A 24,207-nucleotide genomic window follows, 5' to 3' on the forward strand; every position below is an offset into this window, starting at 1 on the left:
AGACAGATAAAAAGACAGTGGGTGTGGTGATGGAATAGATGACTGTGTAGTGCTGGAATGGGAACACGGAAAGGGCTAGAGGGTAACAACAAAGACTAACAAAGGTTGAGACCAGGAGGGTTACAGGAACATAGGAATATTGCAGGGAGAGTTCCCACCTGCACAATTCAGAAAAGCTGGTGTCACTGAGAAGGATCCAAATGGCGCAGGCTGTGAAGCAGTCAATGAAATGAAGAGCATTGTGTTGGTCTGATTACCACTATGCACCGCCTCTACAACAACTTCCAAACGTCTCCCACATCCCCTCATAGCTGACAAACCCCACCTGACAGACCTACTACATTTACCTTACCCTCAAGAACTCCCACCCACCACCATACAGAACCCAAAGAGACTGGAAACAGTCATGAACCTTTCCTCCAAGAGCCTTAGCTACACAGATGAATCAGTCCTTTCCAAAGGCCTCACCTTTTGCTTCACTCCCAAATTCAGTCATGCAGCACTTTCTCTCCTTCTCCTGGTCCCTACAGTGGAAACACTTTTTCGCCACCAACCCTACCAATCAGACACAACCAAAGACCAATGCTGAACCCTGTCTGACTTAGTTCACTCCTCCATCCAACCGTGACCCACTCCACTGTCCCCAAGTCACACCCTGCTAACTTTCCAGAATTTCTTAACCTTTAACCTTACCTTCACCATTGTTTCCCAAATCCCTCAACATGCAAATTAACCTTATATCCACGGAAAGTACCGCATCCGCCACATAAAAACTGATCCCCATCTTATAATCCTGACAAAGGCTCCACCAATGTAGTTTGAACCCAAGGACTACCTGGCAGTAGGACTCTGCCAGCTGTCATATTCATCCACCAACAAGCCCCGCCACATTGACCCCATTCCAGTCTCTCCTCAAATCCCCAGGCCCATCCCAGAACCTCTCTCTCAAGTCTACCTTTCTCCTCACCCCTACCACTCCCCACACTCCTACCTTCTACATGCTTCCTGAAGTCCATAAACCCAACCACACCAGGATTCCCCACTGTCGCTGTTTACTGTGCCCACTGAGAGAACCTCTGCTCTCTTAGACCAACACCTTCAGCCTGTTACCCACAACCTACCCTCCTACATACAGGATACCAACCATTTCCTCCACCGACACTACATTTCCTGTTCCTTTACCACATTGTGCTCTGCTCTACACTACTGATGCCATCTCTCTCTAAACTAACATCCCTAATGCCCATGGCCTTACCTCTATTGAATACTACCTTTCCCAATGTCCAATAGATTCCAAAAATAAAACCCCCTTCATAATTACCATGATCAACTATATCCTCTCCCACAATTGTTTCTCCTTCAAAAGCATTACCTACAAATGAATCCGGGGTATGACTACACACTTGCATGGGCACCATCCTATTTCAATCTATTCATGGGGCATCTAGATGAATCCTCCTTAATACCCAGGATCTTAAACTCCCTCATCTGATTCAGATTCGCTGATGACATCTTCATTATCTGGATTGAGGGTAAGGACAAACTACCCACATTCCTCCAGAACTTTAACACCTTTCCCCCATGTGTTTCCAGATGTTTTGACCTCCACCTCAAAGATGGTAACATCAGCACCTCCGCCCATATCATACCTATCAACCATCAGCAATACCTCCACTTCGACAGCTGCCACCCATTCCATACCAGGAAGTCCCTTCCATACAGGCTAACCACCGGAGGCTGTCACATCTGTGGTGATGAGTGGTCCCACTGTAAGTACAGTGAGGGTCTCACTAAAACCTCCACAGACTGTTTTTACCCACCCAACCTTGCACATGCCTTATCCCTCCAGTCGCCCACCATCTCACAAAATCCCACTGTCTAGCCACAGAGAAGCATTCCCCTCATGACTCAGTACCACTCAGGACTGCAGGCAACTGAATCACATTCTCCACCAACTTTTCAACTACCTCTCGTTGTGCCCAGACATGAGGAATGTCATACCCATTATTCTTCCCAGCCCTCCCATAGTGGTAATCCGCTGCCAACAGAACGCTCACGATATCCTCCTCCATCCCAACACAACTCTCACTCCCAACCCCTTGCCACATGTGTCATATCCCTGTAACAGACCTAAATGCATGACTGTCCCATACATCCTCCCACCACCACTTACTCCAGTCCAGTCATAAGCATCACCTATCCCATCAAAGGCTGGGCTACCTGTGAAAACAATCATGTGATCTACAAGCTAATCTTCTACCACTGTGTTGCAGTCTACATCGGCATGACAACTAACAAGCTGTCTGTCCACATGAATGGCCACCAGTAAACTGTTGCCGAGAAACAGTTGGACCACACCATTTTCGGCCATGCCATCCAACACAATGTTTCTTCATTTCAATGATTGCTTCACAGCCTGTGCCATCTGGATCCTTCCCACCAACTAGAGATGGGTCGAACTCGTTCATTCCCGTGAACTGCTTCATTCACTTCACTCTTTGCCGTGAAGTGTTCAAATGAAGTAGTCCATTCATGAAGTACGGAAGCCTGGCGAAGTTGCTCAGTTTGGCGCTCAGCCATGGCTACACTCGCTTCGCCTCGCTCATACAATAAAGCTTTGTAATGCTTCATAATTTTACCAACAGATGGCTGAACTATGCAGTAACGTGCACGCAACGTTTTACTCTCTTACAGCGTCTGAGTTAATTTAAATAGAGCATGGTCGAAGGGGACAAAGGAAAGATAAACAGAGAAGCCTGTCACATAATGAAGGTATTACATTTAATCTTGCTCGGCATTTTCTCATGAAGCGCCCAAAAGAGTCATTATCTGACAAGTAAAGCCTTATTTGTTGTATTCATGGACTGGAAACTTGGGCAACCATTGAAATTCAGTCCAATTTTATGTTCCTTTTAAAATTTAATCCAAAATAGAATGAGTATGTTTCCCACTGTCACAAAGTCTGTATACCTACATTAAGTAATTATTCAGAAGTTTTCCTGTAGATTTTATTTTTGTTGAGAATAATAACCCTCCAAATTCAAAATGTAAACTGTCACCTGTAATCATTGGTACAATTTCAGGTAAAATCCCTCTTTATTGTATTCAGAAAGTGGTTTTTGTGTCTGTTCACTCTTATACAGTGGTTAGCAACTCGCAATCGCATAAAAGTAGTGAATTTGGGGCTTCTTCGCCGGTGTAGGTGATGGGAAAGCAAAGTGCAACTGTTCTAAGTGTATTTCATATAAAGGAGGAAATACATTTAATCTAGCGTGTCATGTTCGAGTGCTGCATCTAACAGTGTCAATGTCAGTCAGTCATCTTCCGATATTTCTTGGACAAATAACCCAGACAATTCGGAACCAAAATCAGCAATTGACAGAAGTGAACAGCAGTTGCTGCCAGGAAATAACAGTATCACTTCATTATCAGGCAGCAGACATCAATAGCACGGAACATTACCTATGTATTTCATGAAACCTCTTTTGAACAAAAGACATCATGAGATAGATTTTGCACTTCTGGAGACTGTTGTGAAGGATTACTTGCCCTTCAACATAGTGGAAAGCAAACATTTCCAAAGTTTTGTAAGCAAACTGAATGGTGCTTACAGAATGCCAGCTCGGAAGACCATTTCCAATACACTACTACAACAACAGTACGCCATGATGAAAGAAATTGTGAGAGTCAAAATTAATTCTGCGGAAGTAGTTGTGCTGACAATGGATGGGTGGACCTCAACCGCAAATGAGAGTTATTTGTCAGTGACAGCACACTACTTTAAAGACCTGGAGCTGGCATCTTCCTTCCTAGAGTGCTTTAAATAGGATGAAAGGCACACGTCATAAAAACTATTTGAAGAACTGCGACGTGACACAAGGGAATGAGGCATTCAAGAAAAAGTCGTGTGTGTTGTTAGCAACAATGCTGCTAGTATTGTGGCAGCTATAAGACACTCAGCCTGGAAACACATCCCCTGCTTGGCACACACACCAATTGTTCAGAATGGGCTTCCGCAAACTCAACCCATTCTGAATAAAGTAGTAAAAAAATGTTGAGTTTTTAAGTTCACAGGCCTGCAAGAAACTGAAAAAGATGCAGGAACAGTTAAAAGAGCCAGTTCTGACACTAAAACAAAACACTGTTACAAGATGGAATTCAACATGTGATATGCTGTGAAGAATAATCAAGGTTAAGAATTCCCTGATGCCAGTTATCACTCTGAATCATCCAGATCTTCCAAATCTGACTGCAGAGGACATTGCAACTGTAACAAGCTTGTGACCTGTTGAAAGTTTTCAAAGACTGCACTGAGGAAATGTAAAGTGAAAATATTGTCACTGCTTCTGAAGTTATACTCCTTAGTCGCTCGGTGAAAAAATGGTGTTGCTGCCGCTTTGTTGATAACACTGAAATTCATGTAGATGTGCAACAGTCCAAAAAGTTAGCTGAAGACCTAAAACAATGATTTTGAAATATAGAGGAAAATTCCATTTTCACATAAACAACTTCATTGGAGCCCCAGTTCAAATTACATGGTTTTCCTGATAAGAATTCTGCTGAGAAGGTGAAATTAAACCTAATCAGGCACTGTGAGAAATTTGTGACTAACACATTCACTGCTACTGCAACAATCTCAATTCCAACCACTGAATCTACTTCTAGTCTCTGGCTCAAATTTTTCAGGCTGCAGAGTAATCCACACCCGAGAGCTGCTGCAATAGTGGAAGTGGACAAATATTTATAAGAGCCCCTGCTACAGAGACAAGGCAATTCACTTCAGTGGTGGTTTGAACGGCTGTCAGTATACCCCTCACTCTTTGAACTTGCAAAAATATGACTGTGTATTGTTGCAACCTCCACGTCGTGTGAAAGAATGTTCTTGAAGGCAGGACACCTTATAACTGACAGAAGAAATCACCTGACAGGGAAAAAAGTGGAATAAATCATGTTTTTAAACAGAAATCTCTGAACATTCACCGAATCTGTTGATGTTTATTCATAAATATATATGTATTTTTTAAAACTTAATTAGGACAATCCTCAAATTGACATTTAGTGTAATTATTTCAATAATACGTACGAGATAAACATTCCTACATGAATGATTATCTTTCAAGTGTGGATTCCACGCATGCATCAGTACCAGACTCACAAGGTTAAGCATTTTATTTTCATGTTGGTTGTACATGCTCACACAGCCACCCTCTTCGTTTGTATCTTTAATATTAATTTGTCTGAAAGCACTGCCAACAGTAGACTACCCATAGACACGAAGTATAACTGCACAAATAGTCCATGGGTAATGATGTCAGCACTGCAGGAAGCAGCTACCGCTGCCTTCCCCCCTCCCCTCACCTCCCCTCCCCAACCCCTCCTAAACCTATTGTTCCCCACAAACACTGTGCGATTCATCGACAGGCACTAGAGGGAGGACTGAAGTGAAGGGAGAATGAGTGACATAGCGCCAATGTAGTGGGAGAGGGAGAGGGGAAGAGAGAGAGTGAACTAGAAAAAAGTGTGGAGTGTGCTATCTGTGAAGAGTTGTAGTACCAGTTCATTGAAATTGAGTGGTTAGTTCACACTTCACTGGAGTAAAGCGTTCATTTGAACAACTCATTCACGAGCTCCCCATCACTACCACCAACACCAGATTTAAAAACTCTTCAATCCAGCCACACAGCTGATTTGATATTCCGTAGGCTCTTACTTTGTTTATCAGGCGACAGTGCGGAACTGTATCGAACTCCTTCCAGAAGTCAAGGAAAATAGCATCTGCCTGGGAGCCTGTATCTAATATTTTCTGTGTCTCGTGAACAAATAAAGCGAGTTGGGTCCCACACAATCGATGTTTCCAGAATCCATGTTGATTCCTACGGAGTAGATTCTGGGTTTCCAAAAACAACATGATACTCGAGCAAAATACATGTTCTAATATTCTACAACACATCGACATCAGAGATATAGGTCTATAGTTTTGCGCATCTGCTCGACGACTCTTCTTGAAGACTGGGACTACCTGTGCTCTTTTCCAATCATTTGGAACCTTCCGTTCCTCTAGAGACTTGCGGTACACGGCTGTTAGAAGGGGGGCAAGTTCTTTCGCGTACTCTGTGTAGAATCGAATTGGTATCTCGTCAGGTCCAGTGGACTTTCCTCTGTTGAGTGATTCCAGTTGCATTTCTATTCCTTGGACACTTATTTCAATGTCAGCCATTTTTTCGTTTGTGCGAGGATTTAGAGAAGAAACTGCAGTGTGGTCTTCCTCTGTGAAACAGCTTTGGAAAAAGGTGTTTAGTATTTCAGCTTTACGCGTGTCATCCTCTGTTTCAATGCCATCATCATCCCAGAGTGTCTGGATATGCTGTTTCAAGCCACTTACAGATTTACCGTAAGACCAGAACTTTCTAGGATTTTCTGTCGAGTCGGTACATAGAATTTTACTTTCAAATTCACTGAACACTTCACGCATAGCCCTCCTTACGCTAAATTTAACCTTGTCCCTGTATGCTCCCACAAGCAGCACTTTACCATCACCCACCTCTACACTGCTATCCTTCCCCCTCCCTACGCCTGCCTGCTCCTTACCCCTATCACCTACATCTACATCTACATCTACATCCATACTCCGCAAGCCACCTGACGGTGTGTGGCAGAGGGTACCCTGAGTACCTCTATCAGTTCTCCCTTCTATTCCAGTCTCATATTGTTTGTGGAAAGAAGGATTGTCGGTATGCTTCTGTGTGGGCTCTAATCTCTCTGATTTTATCCTCATGGTCTCTTTGCGAGATATACGTAGGGGGGAGCAATATACTGCTTGACTCTTCGGTGAAGGTATGTTCTCAAAACTTTAACAAAAGCCCGTACCGAGCTACTGAGCGTCTCTCCTGCAGAGTCTTCCACTGGAGTTTATCTATCATCTCCGTAATGCTTTCGCGATTACTAAATGATCCTGTAACAAAGCGCGCTGCTCTCCATTGGATCTTCTCTATCTCTTCTATCAACCCTACCTGGTGCGGATCCCACACTGCTGAGCAGTATTCAAGCATTGGGCGAACAAGCGTACTGTAACCTACTTCCTTTGTTGTCGGATTGCATTTCCTTAGGATTCTTCCAATGAATCTCAGTCTGGCATCTGCTTTACCGACGATCAACTTCATACGATCATTCCATTTTAAATCACCCCTAATGCGTACTCCCAGATAATTTATGAAATTAACTGCTTCCAGTTGCTGACCTGCTATTTTGTAGCTAAATGATAAGGGACCTATCTTTCTATGTATTCGCATCACATTACACTTGTCTACATTGAGATTCAATTGCCATTCCGTGCACCATTCATCAATTCGCTGCAGATCCTCCTGCATTTCAGTACAATTTTTCATTGTTGCAACCTCTCGATACACCACAGCATCATCTGCAAAAAGCCTCAGTGAACTTCCGATGTCATCCACCAGGTCATTTATGTATATTGTGAATAGCAACGGTCCTATGACACTCCCCTGCGGCACACCTGAAATCACTCTTACTTCGGAAGACTTCTCTCCATTGAGAATGACATGCTGCGTTCTGTTATCTAGTAACTCCTCAATCCAATCACACAATTGATCTGATAGTCCGTATGCTCTTACTTTGTTCATTAAAGGACTGTGGGGAACTGTGTCAAATGCTTTGCGGTAGTCAAGAAACACGGCATCTACCTGTGAACCCGTGTCTAAGGCCCTCCGAGTCTCGTGGACGAATAGCGCGAGCTGGGTTTCACACGACCGTCTTTTTTGAATTCCTACAGAGTAGATTTCTAGTCTCCAGAAAAGACATTATACTCGAACACAATACGTGTTCCAAAATTCTACAACTGATCGACGTTAGAGATATAGGTCTATAGTTCTGCACATCTGTTCGACGTCCCTTCTTGAAAACGGGGATGACCTGTGCCCTTTTCCATTCCTTTGGAACGCTTCGCTCTTCTAGAGACCTATGGTACACTGCTGCAAGAACGGGGGGCAAGTTCCTTCGCGTACTCTGTGTAAAATCGAACTTCTCTATCCCTCTGTCGTCTACTTCGATATCTACCATTTTGTCAACTGTGCGACAATCTAGAGAAGGAAGCACAGTGCAGTCTTTCTCTGTGAAACAGCTTTGGAAGAAGACATTTAGTATTTCGGCCTTTACTCTGTCATCCTCTGTTTCAGTACCATTTTGGTCACAGAGTGTCTGGACATTTTGTTTTGATCCACCTACCGCTTTGACATAGGACCAAAATTTCTTAGGATTTTCTGCCAAGTCAGTACATAGAACTTTACTTTCGAATTCATTGAAAGCCTCTCGCATAGCCCTCCTCACACTACATTTCGCTTCGCGTAATTTTTGTTTTTCTGCAAGGCTTTGGCTATGTTTATGTTTGCTGCGAAGTTCCCTTTGCTTCCGCAGCCGTTTTCTATCTCGGTTGTTGTACCACGGTGGCTCTTTTCCGTCTCTTACGATCTTACTTGGCACATACTCATCTAACACATATTGTACGATGGTTTTGAACTTTGTCCACTGATCCTCAACACTATCTGCACTTGAGACAAAACTTTTGTGTTGAGCCGTCAGGTACTCTGTAATCTGCTTTTTGTCACTTTTGCTAAACAGAAAAATCTTCCTACCTTTTTTAATATTTCTATTTACGGCTGAAATCATCGATGCAGTAACCGCTTTATGATCGCTGATTCCCTGTTCTGCATTAACTGATTCAAATAGTTCGGGTCTGTTTGTCACCAGAAGGTCTAATATGTTATCGCCACGAGTCGGTTTTCTGTTTAACTGCTCAAGGTAGTTTTCAGATAAAGCACTTAAAAATATTTCACTGGATTCTTTGTCCCTACCACCCGTTATGAACGTTTGAGTCTCCCAGTCTATATCCGGCAAATTAAAATCTCCACCCAGAACTATAACATGGTGGGGAAATCTACTCTAAATATTTTCCAAATTATTCTTCAGGTGCTGAGCCACAACAGCTGCTGAGCCCGGGGGCCTATAAAGACATCCAATTACCATGTCTGAGCCTGCTTTAACCGTGACCTTCACCCAAATCATTTCACAATTCGAATCTCCGTCAATTTCCTTCGATACTATTGCACTTCTTATCGCTATAAACACGCCTCCCCCTTCACTGTCCAGCCTATCTCTGCGGTATACATTCCAATCAGAGTTTAGGATTTCATTACTGTTTACGTCTGGTTTCAGCCAACTTTCTGTTCCTAGTACTATATGGGCGTTGTGACCGTTTATTAATGAGAGCAGTTCTGGGACCTTTCTATAGACGCTCCTGCAGTTTACTATTAGCACATTAATATTGTTATTCCTTGTTGCATTTTGCCTACTCCTGCCTTGCCGCGTCTCAGGAGGCGTCTTGTTGGGCCTAGGGAGGGAATTCTGTAACCTAAAAAAAAAAACCCATGTGCACTCCACACGTACTCCGCTACCCTCGTAGCCGCTTCCGGCGTGTAGTGCACGCCTGACCTATTCAGGGGAACCCTACATTTCTCCACCCAATAGCGGAGGTCGAGAAATTTGCACCCCAGCTCTCCGCAGAATCGTCTGAGCCTCTGGTTTAAGCCTTCCACTCGGCTCCAAACCAGAGGACCGCGATCAGTTCTGGGAACGATACTACAAATAGTTAGCTCTGATTCCACCCCGCGAGCGAGGCTTTCCGCCTTCACCAACTCCGCCAACCGCCTGTACGAACTGAGGATGACCTCTGAACCCAGACGGCAGGAGTCATTGGTGCCGACATGAGCAACAATTTGCAGTCGGGTGCACCCAGTGCTCTCTATCGCCGCCGGTAGGGCCTCCTCCACATCTCGGATGAGACCCCCCGGCAAGCAGAGAGAGTGAACACTGGCCTTCTTCCCCGACCTTTCCGCTATTTCCCTAAGGGGCTCCATCATCCGCCTAACGTTGGAGCTCCCAATAACTAATAAACCCCTCCCCCCGTGTGCCTGCTCGGACCTTGCTGAAGGAGCGGCCACATGTCCACTCACAGGCAGAGCGGGCGATGCCACACGGCCAGCCTCCACATTGACCCTCCGCCTCGTGCGCCACGAACGCCGCTGAACCCGCCACTCCCCTTGGGGAGAGGGTGGCCCAACCGCGCCCGGTACCCGCGAAGGTGTCTCGACAGCAGGGACAGTGGGTGAAGCATGTAACACCTGGGGTGTACCTTGCGACGCACCAGACTCCCCACTGCCGCTACACTCCAAGGCAGCAGCCTGAAGACGGCTGATCGCGGCCATCGACACCTAGTTGCGTCTCCCATCACGTGCTGCTGCTCGCAGTGTGGCCTTAGCAGCCAGAGACCACAGCTACGTGTGTGTGTGTGTGTGTGTGTGTGTGTGTGTGTAACCTGAACAAGCTTCATGACGAACAACTGCTGATGGCACTACCTTGAAGAACAAGGTAAAATTATCTCCCATTTGTCCATAGAGGAGTTTTTCCACTAATTATGGTCATAACTGGCTTTTCAGGTATTACATCCTGCTGCTCCAAATTTTAAAAAACATTTCTGCAAGTTGCAGTATAGTGCAGGAAATTCTTCATCCTTAGATAATTTTACAACTAAATAGGGCTTGCCAGCTTTTTGCAAGGAAAAATGTAAGCAATATACAAAGCCTTATCAACATATACAAACTTGTTTAATGAGGAAAGGACAAATTTATATGAACACCATTTAGTAAAACCACTGAAAACCTATAATGGCATAAACAGAACCATTTGAGACCAGTGTCACTGTAACAAATGCACAACGTTATTATGTAAAGAGTAATATTCCATATTTGCACAGAGATGTATAGAGAAAGGCTCCCCAACAAAAATTTATCCCCGTGGACAGAACTTTATAAGATATTGGATTCTTCAAGCCCTGGAGAGTTAGTCAAGTTTCTTGACAGAAATTTTGGGTGATGGTACTAGGTCATGTGGGAGATGAAATGTTAAAAAGCCTATAGGTGGCATATTTCGAACAAAACAGTCATGACAGAATTGGAGTAATAGGAATTACATCCCTATAACAAACAGCACATGCAAACAGTGGGTTCAAAAATTATTTTGAGTTTAGAGTTCCATTTTTTCAATGGATTTTGTTGTAATGTATGCAATAAGACTAGCAGTTGTCACACTGCATACTTAGTATGAAGCTTTTCCTGTAAGGTGTAAGTTGTTAATGTCCATAAAAACTTAAATATTCATTTATGAGAATTAGCTTCAGTATTATTTAGCCTTCTCTGCTATATGCCTAATTTTTACTTGAAATATTTGGGGCACGCTACACAGAAATGTAAATAATTCACAGGTGAAAACTTACACAGTTATGAAACAGACAGATTGCTACTCTTCATAAAGATGACTTGTTGAAGCAGATAGTCACAACAGAAAGACCGTTAAACATTGAGCTTCTAGCTCCTACATCTGACATCATTTGCATTGTGAACACAGACTTGTTTAGATGTTTCAGCAATTCTGTGGTATGTCCTTCCCAACTGAATTTAGAATCGAGTTGTAATCCCTGAAATTTAACACTGTCTAACTCTTTGATCCTCCTGTCTTCATATATTATACACATGCTTGAAGGAAGTCTCTTACAGGTTCTGAACTTCATATAGTGGGTCTTTTCAAAGTTTAATCATAGTGAATTAGCTTTAAACCTATTCCTAATGCCAGTGAAAATCTGATTAGTAGCCATTTCAAAATCTGTACTTGACTTGCTATTTATTTCAATGTTTGTGTCATCTGCAAACAAAACATACTCAGCATCTTGCAATGTAACAGACGAGAGATCATTAATCTACACAAGAAAAATCTGTGGACCCAAGACGGAACCTTGTGGAACAGCAAAAGTAATTAATTTCCCATTAGATGAAGACGACTGCTTACTCCACACGTATTTCACAATGACAACTTTTTTTCCTGTTAGTTGGGAAAGAGTCCAATGATTTTACAGCACTGCCAATGACACCATAATATTCTAGCTTACTTATTAGAATGCTGTGACCTACACAAAGGCTTTTTACAGGTCACAGAAAATGCCAGTAGCCTCTAATTTGTTATCTAATGAATTAAGTACATTCTCACCGTACGTGTAAATAGCCCTCTCTATATTGGAAGCCTTCTGGAACCCAAATGTGACTGTGACGATATATTATTTGCAGTCGGATGCTTAAGAAGATGCTTGAATACAACCTTTTCAAATACATTTGAAGAAGTCAGAAAAAGTGAAACTGGTTGATAGTTTGACAGTATCTCATTATCCCCTTCTTCTAAAGAGACATAACTTCAACATATTTTAGCCAGTCTGGATGTGTTGTGCTGATAAGATACGGATTACACAAATACCTTCCAAGACAGAACCCAACTCACATGAACTCACTTCCATTAACTTCAGTGATATGTTATCATAACCACTAGAGTACTTTGATTTTAAGGATTTTATGATTGATGCTACTTCTTTGGGAGAAGTAAGTGTCATATCCACTTTACTGAAGTTATTTGTATAGACTGGTCTCAGATACTCCATTGTATGGTTTACTGAACTTGACATCCCCAAGCTGTCAGTAACAAAAACAAAATACTTGTTGAAGAGTTTGCAACACAACATGCACTAGTTACCGATATCTCCATTTATTTTTACAGCTATCTTTTTGTCTTCCTTTCTGGCTTCACGTTTCTCTGTCTTCTCTATACCCCATGTTGTTGTTGTTGTTGTTGTTGTTGTTGTTGTGGTCTTCAGTCCTGAGACTGGTTTGATGCAGCTCTCCACGCTAATCTATCCTGTGCAAGCTTCTTCATCTCCCAGTACCTACTGCAACCTACATCCTTCTGAATCTGCGTAGTGTATTCATCTCTTTGTCTCCCTCTATGATTTTTACCCTCCACACTGCCCTCCAATACTAAATTGGTGATCCCTTGATGCCTCAGAACATGTCCTACCAACCGATCCCTTCTTCTGGTCAAGTTGTGCCACAAACTTCTCTTCTCCCCAATCCTATTTAATACCTCCTCATTAGTTATGTGATCTACCCTCTAATCTTCAGCATTCTTCTGTAGCACCACATTTCGAAAGCTTCTATTCTCTTCTAGTCCAAACTATTTATCGTCCATGTTTCACTTCCATACATGGGTACATTCCATACAAATACTTTCAGAAATCACTTCCCGACACTTAAATCTATACTCGATGTTAAATTTCTCTTCTCCAGAAACGCTTTCCTTGCCGTTGCCAGTCTACATTTTATATCCTCTCTACTTCGACCATCATCAGTTATTTTGCTCCCCAAATAGCAAAACTCCTTTACTACTTCAAGTGTCATTTCCTAATCTAATTCCCTCAGCGTCATCCGACTTAATTCGACTACATTCCATTATCCTCATTTCGCTTTTGTTGATGTTGATCTTATATCCTCCTTTCAAGACACTATCCATTCCATTCAACTGCTCTTCCAAGTCCTTTGCTGTCTCTGACAGAATTACAATGTCATCGGTGAACCTCAAAGTTTTTATTTCTTCTCCATGGATTTTAATACCTACTCCGAATTTTTCTTTTGTTTCCTTTACTGCCTGCTCAATATACAGATTGAATAACATCGGGGAGAGGCTACAACCCTGTCTTACTCCCTTCACAACAACTGCTTCCCTTTCATGTCCCTCGACTCATAACTGCTATCTGGTTTCTGACTATACCTCATATAGTTTTTAATTTTTTTGCCTGATGTAATTATTTTTTTCTCATGATAAAACTCCTTAGATTTCTGGGTTACTACTTCAGTATTTTGCAGTATTCTTTGTAATACATTACAATGCTAGTATCAGAGCTGTTCCTACATAGTAGATAAGAGTTTCCTTTTTGTTCCACATTATACCTTTATTCCTTGTGTAATCCATGGTGACCTCTGTTTGATCCGAATTACCCTGAGAGGAAAACAATCTTCAAATGAGGAAGTAACTTTATTAATGAATGATTTGTATTTTCCATCTGAGTCAGAAGTACTGTAAACATTTGTCCAGTTCATGTCTTTGACCAATCTCCTAAAATTCTCAATTTTGACTGATTTTTTTACCCTCCTGTACTCAGGTTTAATAGAGTTTATATCTTGACAAGGTTTAACATTTAACGTAAGATGTTGCAAGTCATGCTCAGAGAGCCCATTTACAATTGGTTTTGTGATATAACTTTCCCTCTAGATTTGTCTACAAAGATATGATCAACAGCAGTCTCAGAACATTTACATACCCTAGTTGTAAAGTTCATAGTAGGAATTAAATTAAATGACAGTGTTTACTAATGGCAACAATTGCTCATTAACAGAGCTTTTCAGTAAATCCAAATTAAAATCACCAACCACCACTTTTTCTGTCTTTTTTACTGTGAGATGGGACAACAGAGCTTCCAGACTTTTAATGAAGAAGTTGAAGTTTCCTGAAGATGCTCTGTATGTACTTACTATTATAAAGGACTTTTTCTATTTGTATGGGGTGAACAGAGAAAAGGAAATCAATACATACTTTACCTTGGAACACATATCAAGGTGATATTTGCCAAATATCCATTTGAAAGACCAAAAATCACCATGAGTATGATGTAATACACATCTGAATTTATAAGCAAAGGCACGCCATGGTGTCTCGGATGGGCGTTGCACATCAGAAATAGTGGAATGAATACAACTCGTAAGATGCTGATAAGCCCTATCAGCCACGCACTGCCACGGGGCTGCAACAAAATACACATTTTTAAAAACATTATGAACTACTTACTGGAGTGGTGATATAATTTAAACTTATTTTTTAATCTGAGAGGTGTTCTATCATGAAATCCATGTCTTCAGTTATAAACACTGAACTACATTACAACTACTGGCGGTATGTCATCAGTTTGGACACTAGCTCCTGCAAAGACATGTTTAAGTGGAAAGTAATATACTAATACACTAAACTTAACAAGAAATGGAAGTGTCTTGACAAAACCAAACTACTAATTTTTTTACTATATTTGTAATAAAAATTATAGTTTTTATGCAGAAAATACTACCAAAAGTAACTAACTCTCCTTAGCATTAATAATATACATGCAACCAAACATTAACAGTAGTTTCACACACCCATTTCAAAATTCCAGCAGTGATTCGACCAATGTAATCACACAAACTGAAGATCAAGTAAGCAACCACAGGAACAAAGTAGATATCTGTAAAAAAGCAAATTAAATGTTAGTAATTTTGTTCCATCCAGTAAACTACGAGAATTCACTGAAATATATATAAGATGGAAACAATGGTGACAGAATGTTGATCGAAATAAATTGGGCAATGCTGAGGAAATTAAATTCGGAAATGAGGCACTAAAAGTAGTAGAGGAGTTTTGTTGTTTGAGTGCAAAATAACTGATGATAGCCAATATAAAATAGTATCTAGCAGTAGCTTCCGGAAAAGAAAAACCTCTCAACATTTAATGCAAATATACATGTTCAAGTCACATTAATGTGGTCACTACCTAAGTTCAACTTCATTATGCAGTAACCACTCAGATAGCAGGTGGCAGCACTAGCACTGGAGGATGTGGAAAACAGTGCAGTCGTCATCTTAATGTGGAAATGGAGAGCTCTATCTGATGTCCAAATGTGCATGATCACTGGCTTTCTGGTCAAGAGAGGGAGTGTTTCCAAAATGTCTAAGTTTGTAAACTGTTTGCATCCTACCATGGTTAAAGTATACAGGGCATGGCAAAATGGTGCTATCAAAAACCAGCACTGAAACAACTGTGATCCATCATATGCCATAGATGACTGGGGTGAATGATGGATGTGGAGGTGCGTATGGGCTAATAGACGTGCACCTGTTGAGCAACTGACCACCCAGATGAATCATGGGGCTAACGACAGTGTCTCCTCAGTGACTGTTCAGCAAATGTTGCAGCATACGTGCCTCCACAGCAGGCATCTGACTCATGCACCCGAGCTGACTGCTGTTCATCAGTGATGAAGAGTGGAATTTGCATACCAACACAGCAACTTGCCGTTCACTGAGTGGCAACAGGTGGCCTTTTTGGACGAATCATGTTACATACATTATATACGTTGACGTGAAATATCAAAGCACACACCCTGCAAGAATTGTTGGAAGGGTACAGGAAGGAGGATTGTTTTCTTGGCATTCTTTCCGTTATCTCGTCATTCTAAAAGGCACAATGGATCAATTTAAGTATACATCTATCCTTGGGGTCCATGTACATGACTGTACCTCAGCGTGATGGCATCTAGCAGCAGCACAGCACAATTTGTCACACAGCTTGCAGTGTATTTGCATGGTTCGAAAAGCATCAGGATGAATTTAATGTGCTCCCTGACCTCCAAACTCCCTTGACATATAACCAACCAAGAATCTATGGGACCTTGTCAATCAGGCTGTTAGCACCAATCCTCAACAGAGAAACCTAGCACAGCTTACGATGACACTAGAGTGGGCATCGTTCCACACCCCTGCTGGTATCTTTTGGAACCTAACGGACACACCTGCTGCAAGTCTTGTAGTGGTCCACTTTCAGCCTTTTGACAGGTGGTCATAATGTGACTGACAGTGTGTATGTTATTAAGTCTTTTCTGAAGGTGTTTGCCTACTTTGCATGTAATTGAAATGTGTACAATAAAGTTCAGACATGAACAGAATAGAAACTTTTGAAATGTGGTGCTACAGAAGAATGCTGGAGATTTGGTGGGTAGATCGGGTGGGGAAATTGTACAGTTTTCTATTATCTGCATTAAGTCAGTCTTCAGACAGAAGACCAATCCCTGACCTCGGAGACAATCTATTAATAGGAAAAAATAAGAATGGTAGTCATTAGGTGATAGGCTAAGTTGCCAAAATTTGTATACACAATAAATAAAAATGGTGATTGTTAAAAGGACATTTATTATCTGTGCTGATATATAAAGTACTAGAGGTAGCTAAATATAAATGTTTTGACGACTGGCAGTTACAATACTTAACATACCAGCACTAGTTAAAAAAAATTCTAAATATTAACTCAATATGCTTCTATGGAAAACTTTTCACTGTTACCCAACACATACAACATGATTACCAGATTGTACATTTTTACATACAAACATGGTAACACAAAGTTAGTTCCAACTTTATGAGGTACAAAGAATTTCTTTATAGCAACAAAAACAATCTATTATTGACAAAATTATTTAATTGGATAGATAAAAAAATATACTCACCAAGCGGTGGAAGAACACAAATATAAAGGAGGGTCGTAATTGGCAAGCTTTTGGAGCCAGTGACACCACCTTCAAGCAGAAGCGTTGATGGGGAAGAAAGAAGGGTGAAGGAAAAAGGACTGGAGACATCTAGGCAAAGGGTTAGATTTAAGGAAAGTCACCCAGAACCACAGGTCAGGGGAGACTTACCGTATGGGATGAGAAGGAAAGATTTATCATTGGGCGTGACCGTCCCTGCTGCAAGACTTGCCTTATGCACACTCCTACCAACACATGTAACAGCCTTGTAACTGGAAAAACATATATTACCAAAGAGAGAGCCACCTGAGAAACAGCACGTCATATACCAGCTCTTATGTAAACACTGTTCGGCCTTCTATATGGGCATGACTACCACCAAATTATTAATTTGGGTGAATGGGCATAGGTAGAGGTTGTATACTCGCAACTCACAATATCTTTTTGTTCAGCACGCTCTACAAGATGACATTCATGACCTTGGCACCTGTTTCACCACACGCGCCATCTAGGTTCTACCTCCAGACTCCAGTTTGTTAGAACTACACAGGCGGCAACTAGCACTACAACATGTCCTTAGTTCTCGCCACCCACCTGGCCTTAATTTACATTAATTTCTTCTGTCTCAGCTTTTCTTCTCTGTAACTACTCTTTGTTTCACTCCATTTTAGTTTTTTAGATCTTTCATTGTCTTTCCCATCTATTTTTCACCACCACCTTCCCACCTCTGTTATGTACAATGCACTTAGCTTTTTACTCTTTTTAATTCATGCATGATGTGTAAGCAGTAATCTCTGTCTGCATATTACCCTGTCTTCCACCTTTAAGCTCTCAGGTTTTTCCTTCTCATTCTGTAGAGTAGGTCTCCCCTGACATCCCAAATCTACCCATTTTCCTAGACCTCACAAGACCTTTTCCTTCACCCTTCTTCCTTCTGCTTCATCCCTTCTGCCTGAAGGAGGAGCCACTGGCTCCGAAAGCCTGCCGATTACAACAATCTTTTATGTTTTGCAAAAACAGACAATGTCTTATGGGGTAACAGCAATCAGTGTATGTGACATAGCATGTGAAAATTGCTGGATTTGGACAGGTTACTCCTGTAACTGAAATATCAGATCTGAAGATGGTTCTGAATGAACCGAAACCGGTAATATGAATAAAAAATAAAGAATAAAAAAATTGCAGTCAAGACGGTTTTTAAGTAACAATCTTTTATGCGTGTGTTCTGCCACCAATGGTGAGTAGATTTTTTATCTATCCAATTAAATAAAGAATTTGTTTAGTGTTTTTCAGACCAAAAGACCTTTTTCCTGTTAATGAAGTATGCAGCAAAAGCAAATCTGCAGCACTTACCATTCCAAGCAGAACCATTCCCTTTCTTTGTCGAATTTATAAGGACAGTCACAGAAGGGTATAAAGAAAGGGTCACGAAAAAAGTCATCCACACTGAGAATCCGTACACCCACATCTACAGAAAGGGTACACAAAAGTTAGCATTTGGTTATTACAGTACACATAACTGAGCTACAATGACATGCACATTAATACAGTAAACTATTGTCTGACAAAGATAAGGTACTCATGTCCCTCGTTTTCTAGAAATCTTAGTTCATACAAGACACAGATATTCATGAATACTGCCAAGGTATACTGTGTGGAAACTACAAGACATACAAAAAAAGACACACATCAGTAGCTAGAGCATCTCTCTAAGTTTCAATCATAATGAATGCAGTGGAGTATTTTGCACTACGCAGCAGGTGTATGAGAAATTTTAGGTAAATCATCCACTCTATATTGTTGATGTAAATAAAACAGAAAGAAACTTCCACATGGGAAAAATATATTAAAAACAAAGATTCCAAGACTTACCAAGCGGCAAAGCGCCGGCAGACAGGCACATGAACAAAACACACAAACACACACACAGAATTACGAGCTTTCGCAACTGGCAGTTGCTTCGTCAGGAAAGAGGGAAGGAGAGGGAAAAATGAAAGGATGTGGGTTTTAAGGGAGAGGGTAAGGAGTCATTCCAATCCCGGGAGCGGAAAGACTTCCCTTAGGGGAAAAAAAGGACAGGTGTACACTCGCACACACACACACATATCCATCCGCACATACACAGCTTATGTCTGCAGACAGGAACACAAAGAACAAATTTCCAAAGTCAACTATTGTCGCACCTTCCGAGGCAATTTCTGTCACCAGCTTCAATGAACTGCACACATGTACTGACATTTAGCATGTCACAAACGGTGCCCATATTGGCAATGTGAGTTAAAAACATGAACAGATGCTCTACTTACTAATGTGTGTCAAGTTATTTTATATGTTTTACAGTTTTCATGATGTGGTCTTCTGAATCAACCTTGTCATACCCACAAAACACAGCTATTAATGTTGTTAGGAAAGATCATATGTGAAACATTATCCTGTTAAATGCCACACACGCAGTTCACAATGAAAAAAAAAGTTTATATCTACTAACCAACTGCTAAAAATTAATGAAAAAGATGTATCATTATGCACATACTAGTACTAACATCATAAAGTTGTGAATGAACTGTTTCATTATTTATTACATTCTATCCTTTGATATGAACTGGTTTTTCTTTTATTTTTTTAATTTAATTCAGGGTAACAAGCAGAATTTGGCAGATGGACAGCTGAATGAGTGGGACAGACTTTCGAGTACCGGTGTAGCACCTAAAATCAAACAATAATGCCCAAAATAATACCCGCGTATACTGCTAACATTTCTGGAGGTTTCTTTCTGATAAAAATGTGGACGAGGATATCCACTGAAACTTAATTAGGCATAATCTCCTGGTATTTTGGGTTTAATTTATTTCCTTCAGAGATTTTTTTCTTTTGTGTGTGTGTGTGTGTGTGTGTGTGTGTGTGTGTGTATTATAGAAACTTTCAATGCCAGAAATCATGGTTTTCAGAAAGTTGTCAATTGCTGCTGCCATATCATAGATAATCCATCACTTACACTAGCTTATTTCAACTCAGCTGGCATTGTTACAGATGTAGGTAACTATTTAATTTAATGAAGTACATACTAAATTACCAAAAGAAGATCTACAGCAATTACCTACATTACTAAATGACTAAATGGTCATCTAGTACCAGTAGCAGATTTCCTATATAATGGCTTCTGGTGGGGAGGAGGGGGGGGGGGGGGGAATTTGATTTTCAGTACTTCGTTTATTACAGACTGAATTTCAAAATTTTAAATGTTGTCATAATGTTCTTGTTACGAGGTATAACATTAAAGGTTTAACACAGTTAGTCAAGTAATTACAGTCAGAAACTGTGTATATGAATTAATCAGAGCTGAAAGGAATTAATTTCAAATGTGCAACATTTTTTTTTTCTTCAAGATCATGAACTACTTGGACAACCCGCATCAAATGGCACTGAAAATCATTAAGTCACCCTTCCACTTGTATGTGGAACTGGTGTTGCACCTAATGTGTGCGAATCAGAAAAGTATTAAACTATGGACTTTTTATCTTTCAGCTTTGTGTCATTGTGTATACTGCCAACACTGGTAGGTGTTGATTCCTGCACAATTCTTTTCGCGTGGTTTCATATTCATTCAGCTGTTGCTTGTTAGTTCTGTGGAAGTCAGTATTTCACTATTTCACCCAAAAGAAACAGAAATAATTCTGCTCAAATGAAAAATTTAATAAAGCAAACCATTACTAATGGTGTACGTTACATTAACTAAAGTGGAAAACATATCCACGGTAACAAAAATAGGTCAGTACAAACTTTTACTATGACAATACTGATGATAATAATAAGCTTTATTTTTACTATATCATTTTCTGATGCAGGGTTATATATGCTAATGAATCCTGTATTCTTCCCCAATGTCTACAACAGATCACTTGATTAAATATGCCCAAGTTTTAAACAATCATTTTGATTGCCAATGCTGGAAAGGCTGTTTCTAGAGAATCAATGATGTGGTCAACATTTATGTCCTTGCAAAATTTCAGTGCCTTCCAAACAAACATGCTCAAGAACTGTACCTAATGGGCATTATTCCAGTGTGTGATGTCAAGAGACACAGACCTTGCAAATTAGATGGTGACAACTAAATACGCATTGTTCCACTTTTTGTTATTTTGTAACGTGTGGATCAATAGAGGGCAGGTTTGTCAAAAATATATTGCAGTTTCCACTCCACTGGAATGAAGTGGGTATTTACTATACTGCATATGTTAATAAATGGGAACTATTCAAAGACAAATGCAAGAAGAATATAAAAAGAAATAAAACTGCTGAAATCATCCTGAAAACAATATATGAACATGTACAATCTTTTCTTCTGAAGACCATGGTATCCTGGAAAGGAAATTAAGTACTTTGAGTCTCAGCTGTGTGTGGAAACTATGTATAAAATGCACTGTAATGCTTATCCATATGCTGCTGTGAAATACAATTTCTACAGGCAGTATTCTGGGAAAACATGATTTCTAAAGGCAGTATTATGGAAAAAAGATCTGGTTATACATTCAACAGACCACAAACGGTTGTTTGTTCTCTTTAGGAGGAGCTTAAAATGAAATTAAAAAGTTGCCATCTCTGTGAAGCTTCAAACTTGCAGCCAAGACAGATTTGGAGTTTCATCTTCGAGTTAGTCTAAAATTTTGCGATTCCCTGAAGGAGGTCGAGCTCACTGTCTTCAAAATGAAGAAATGGATGCTGTTGCCTTTGACTATATGCATAATTTGCTCTTACCAGAAATACCTGTGCAAAAAGTATTTTATATGTGGCAACTATCATTAATATTCATTATTTAAAAGATGATAGCATCATGATATATGCTTACAATGAGGGTGATGAAAGAAATGTTTGAGTGAGGTGTGCACTTTTCTATACCACTATAGAAAGCTACATTCCAGATACCATCAGCTTGCTCCACATGAATGTACTGGATGAAACCGAAATCACACAATGGTGAGAATGGTCTGAAATTGACTGTAGCTGTTAAATTTGAGTCAATTACTCAAATGTTTCTTGAAAGTGGTCATTCATTCCTACCATGTGATAAAAATTTTGGGGTATTCAAAAAGATAATAAAAATTTTGACAGTTTATAGCCCATGGATTGTTAAGGACTCCAAAAAGATAAGAAATATATATTTTCCCCCTTAAACTTCAAGAGGGCTACTGCAAGAACGAGACTGGAGAGGTTGAAGTGTCTGATTACATCAACTCGCCTGTATATCGCATATTTTTTCTTGGAAGGCCAAGGTCACTTCAAAATCTTACCATGCCACCCAAAAACATATAAAAGAATAAAGTTCCCATAAACTTTGAAAAGCAACAGGACATTGAAAAGATAGTGAAGTATGTTCCTCACGATGCTAAGGAATTTTATGAGAACATTATGAAATGGCCAACAATGGCTAGTCTAAGTGAATCTGTATAAAGCCATGCCTAACAAGAGGTGTGTGTGTGTGTGTGTGTGTGTGTGTGTGTGTGTGTGTGTGTGTGTGTGTGTGTTTATTTACAAGCTAAAATTACTCTTGTTCATTAATATGTATTTCATAAATACATGTGATCAATATACATTATTAAATTTATTAATCAATACAGAGCTGAAAACAATGAAGTCCATTTTTGAAAAACAAAAATAAAGGAGGATTATATGTTCAAATTTTATTTTCATTAAGAAAATTTATATTCCACAAAATGCTTTTAAAAATAACAGCATTAATAACTTATATTTATTTGGTTTTGTTGCATCTCTACAGTTTTTTCCTTCTCCGGAAAGTTTGTGCGAATTGACAAATGCCTTTCAGCTCCAATCAATTCATAAGTATTTACATTTTTTTAAATGGTTCCTTTCTCATCTGTTAATTTATACGTTGACTTGTTTAACTTATATGTAGTTTCTACTCTTTGACGGGACTTATGGATTATGATGAATGAATCAATGAACTATTGGAGGGAAAATCTTTTTTCCAGTTTATAAGAGCAAAGTGAGACAACATGAGAAAATTAGAACAGACACTTCTGACAGACATGATACAGACTCAGTTGTTCATGTGAGGTATTTTGTCCTTTTAAGGGGACCATTCATTTTGCTTCACTATATTAGGAGGCTATACAAACTACATTCGAGAATAACATTTGTGAAACTACTATGTACACACCTTACTGAGAATTGTTTTATAAGAAATTTCTCTTACAGGCTGCCTGTCAATTGCTTCAATTGTAGCAGGTTCATATTGTAGTGTACTCACTGCTTCTTTTTCTTTTGTAAAATACTGGAAGAATACCTGTAAAGAACAATCAGGCACATCATATTGGGAATTTGAAATTCAGTATCAATATTGAGAAATACTGGACATGGCAAAATGTTTGTCTATAAAAATTAATGATGATGTAAATAAAACAGAAAGAAACTTCCACATGGGAAAAATATATTAAAAACAAAGATTCCAAGACTTACCAAGCGGCAAAGCGCCGGCAGACAGGCACATGAACAAAACACACAAACACACACACAGAATTGAGCTTTCGCAACTGGCAGTTGCTTCGTCAGGAAAGAGGGAAGGAGAGGGAAAAATGAAAGGATGTGGGTTTTAAGGGAGAGGGTAAGGAGTCATTCCAATCCCGGGAGCGGAAAGACTTCCCTTAGGGGAAAAAAAGGACAGGTGTACACTCGCGCGCGCGCACACACACACACACACACACACACACACACACACACACACACACACACATTACTGTTTGTCATTATGCTTTTAACTGAAAGTCAATAAAAGTCTTAAAAAATTGTCTAATTACATATTTTAATGGAAGTCCTTGGAAAGAAAATAAACTGGAAGTTTAATAATACAGTTGGGGTTAAAAAGAAAATTGAACACAACACATCTATAGAAATGCTACACATATGTTATAAATTCCTGT

General features: G+C 40.1%; 1 protein-coding gene across 3 annotated transcripts in view; it reads right to left on the reverse strand.

Annotated features, from left to right (window-relative positions):
- Nucleotides 1-24,207, reverse strand: part of LOC126278332 (equilibrative nucleoside transporter 3) — a 60,422-nt gene that overhangs the window by 7,309 nt on the left and 28,906 nt on the right. For 2 of the 3 annotated variants that reach the window (XM_049978369.1, XM_049978368.1), the window contains 4 exons: nt 23,448-23,573; nt 18,626-18,740; nt 15,135-15,220; nt 14,544-14,746 (listed from right to left, as the gene is read on the reverse strand). In XM_049978369.1, coding sequence (XP_049834326.1) covers nt 14,544-14,746; nt 15,135-15,220; nt 18,626-18,740; nt 23,448-23,573 — 530 coding nt within the window. Of the gene's footprint in view, nt 1-14,539; nt 14,747-15,134; nt 15,221-18,625; nt 18,741-23,447; nt 23,574-24,207 lie in introns of those variants that run through there. The other variant, XM_049978370.1, reaches the window with a different exon arrangement.

This window comes from Schistocerca gregaria, chromosome 6, assembly GCF_023897955.1.
Source record: "Schistocerca gregaria isolate iqSchGreg1 chromosome 6, iqSchGreg1.2, whole genome shotgun sequence".
NCBI classification, from domain to species: Eukaryota; Metazoa; Arthropoda; class Insecta; order Orthoptera; family Acrididae; genus Schistocerca; species Schistocerca gregaria.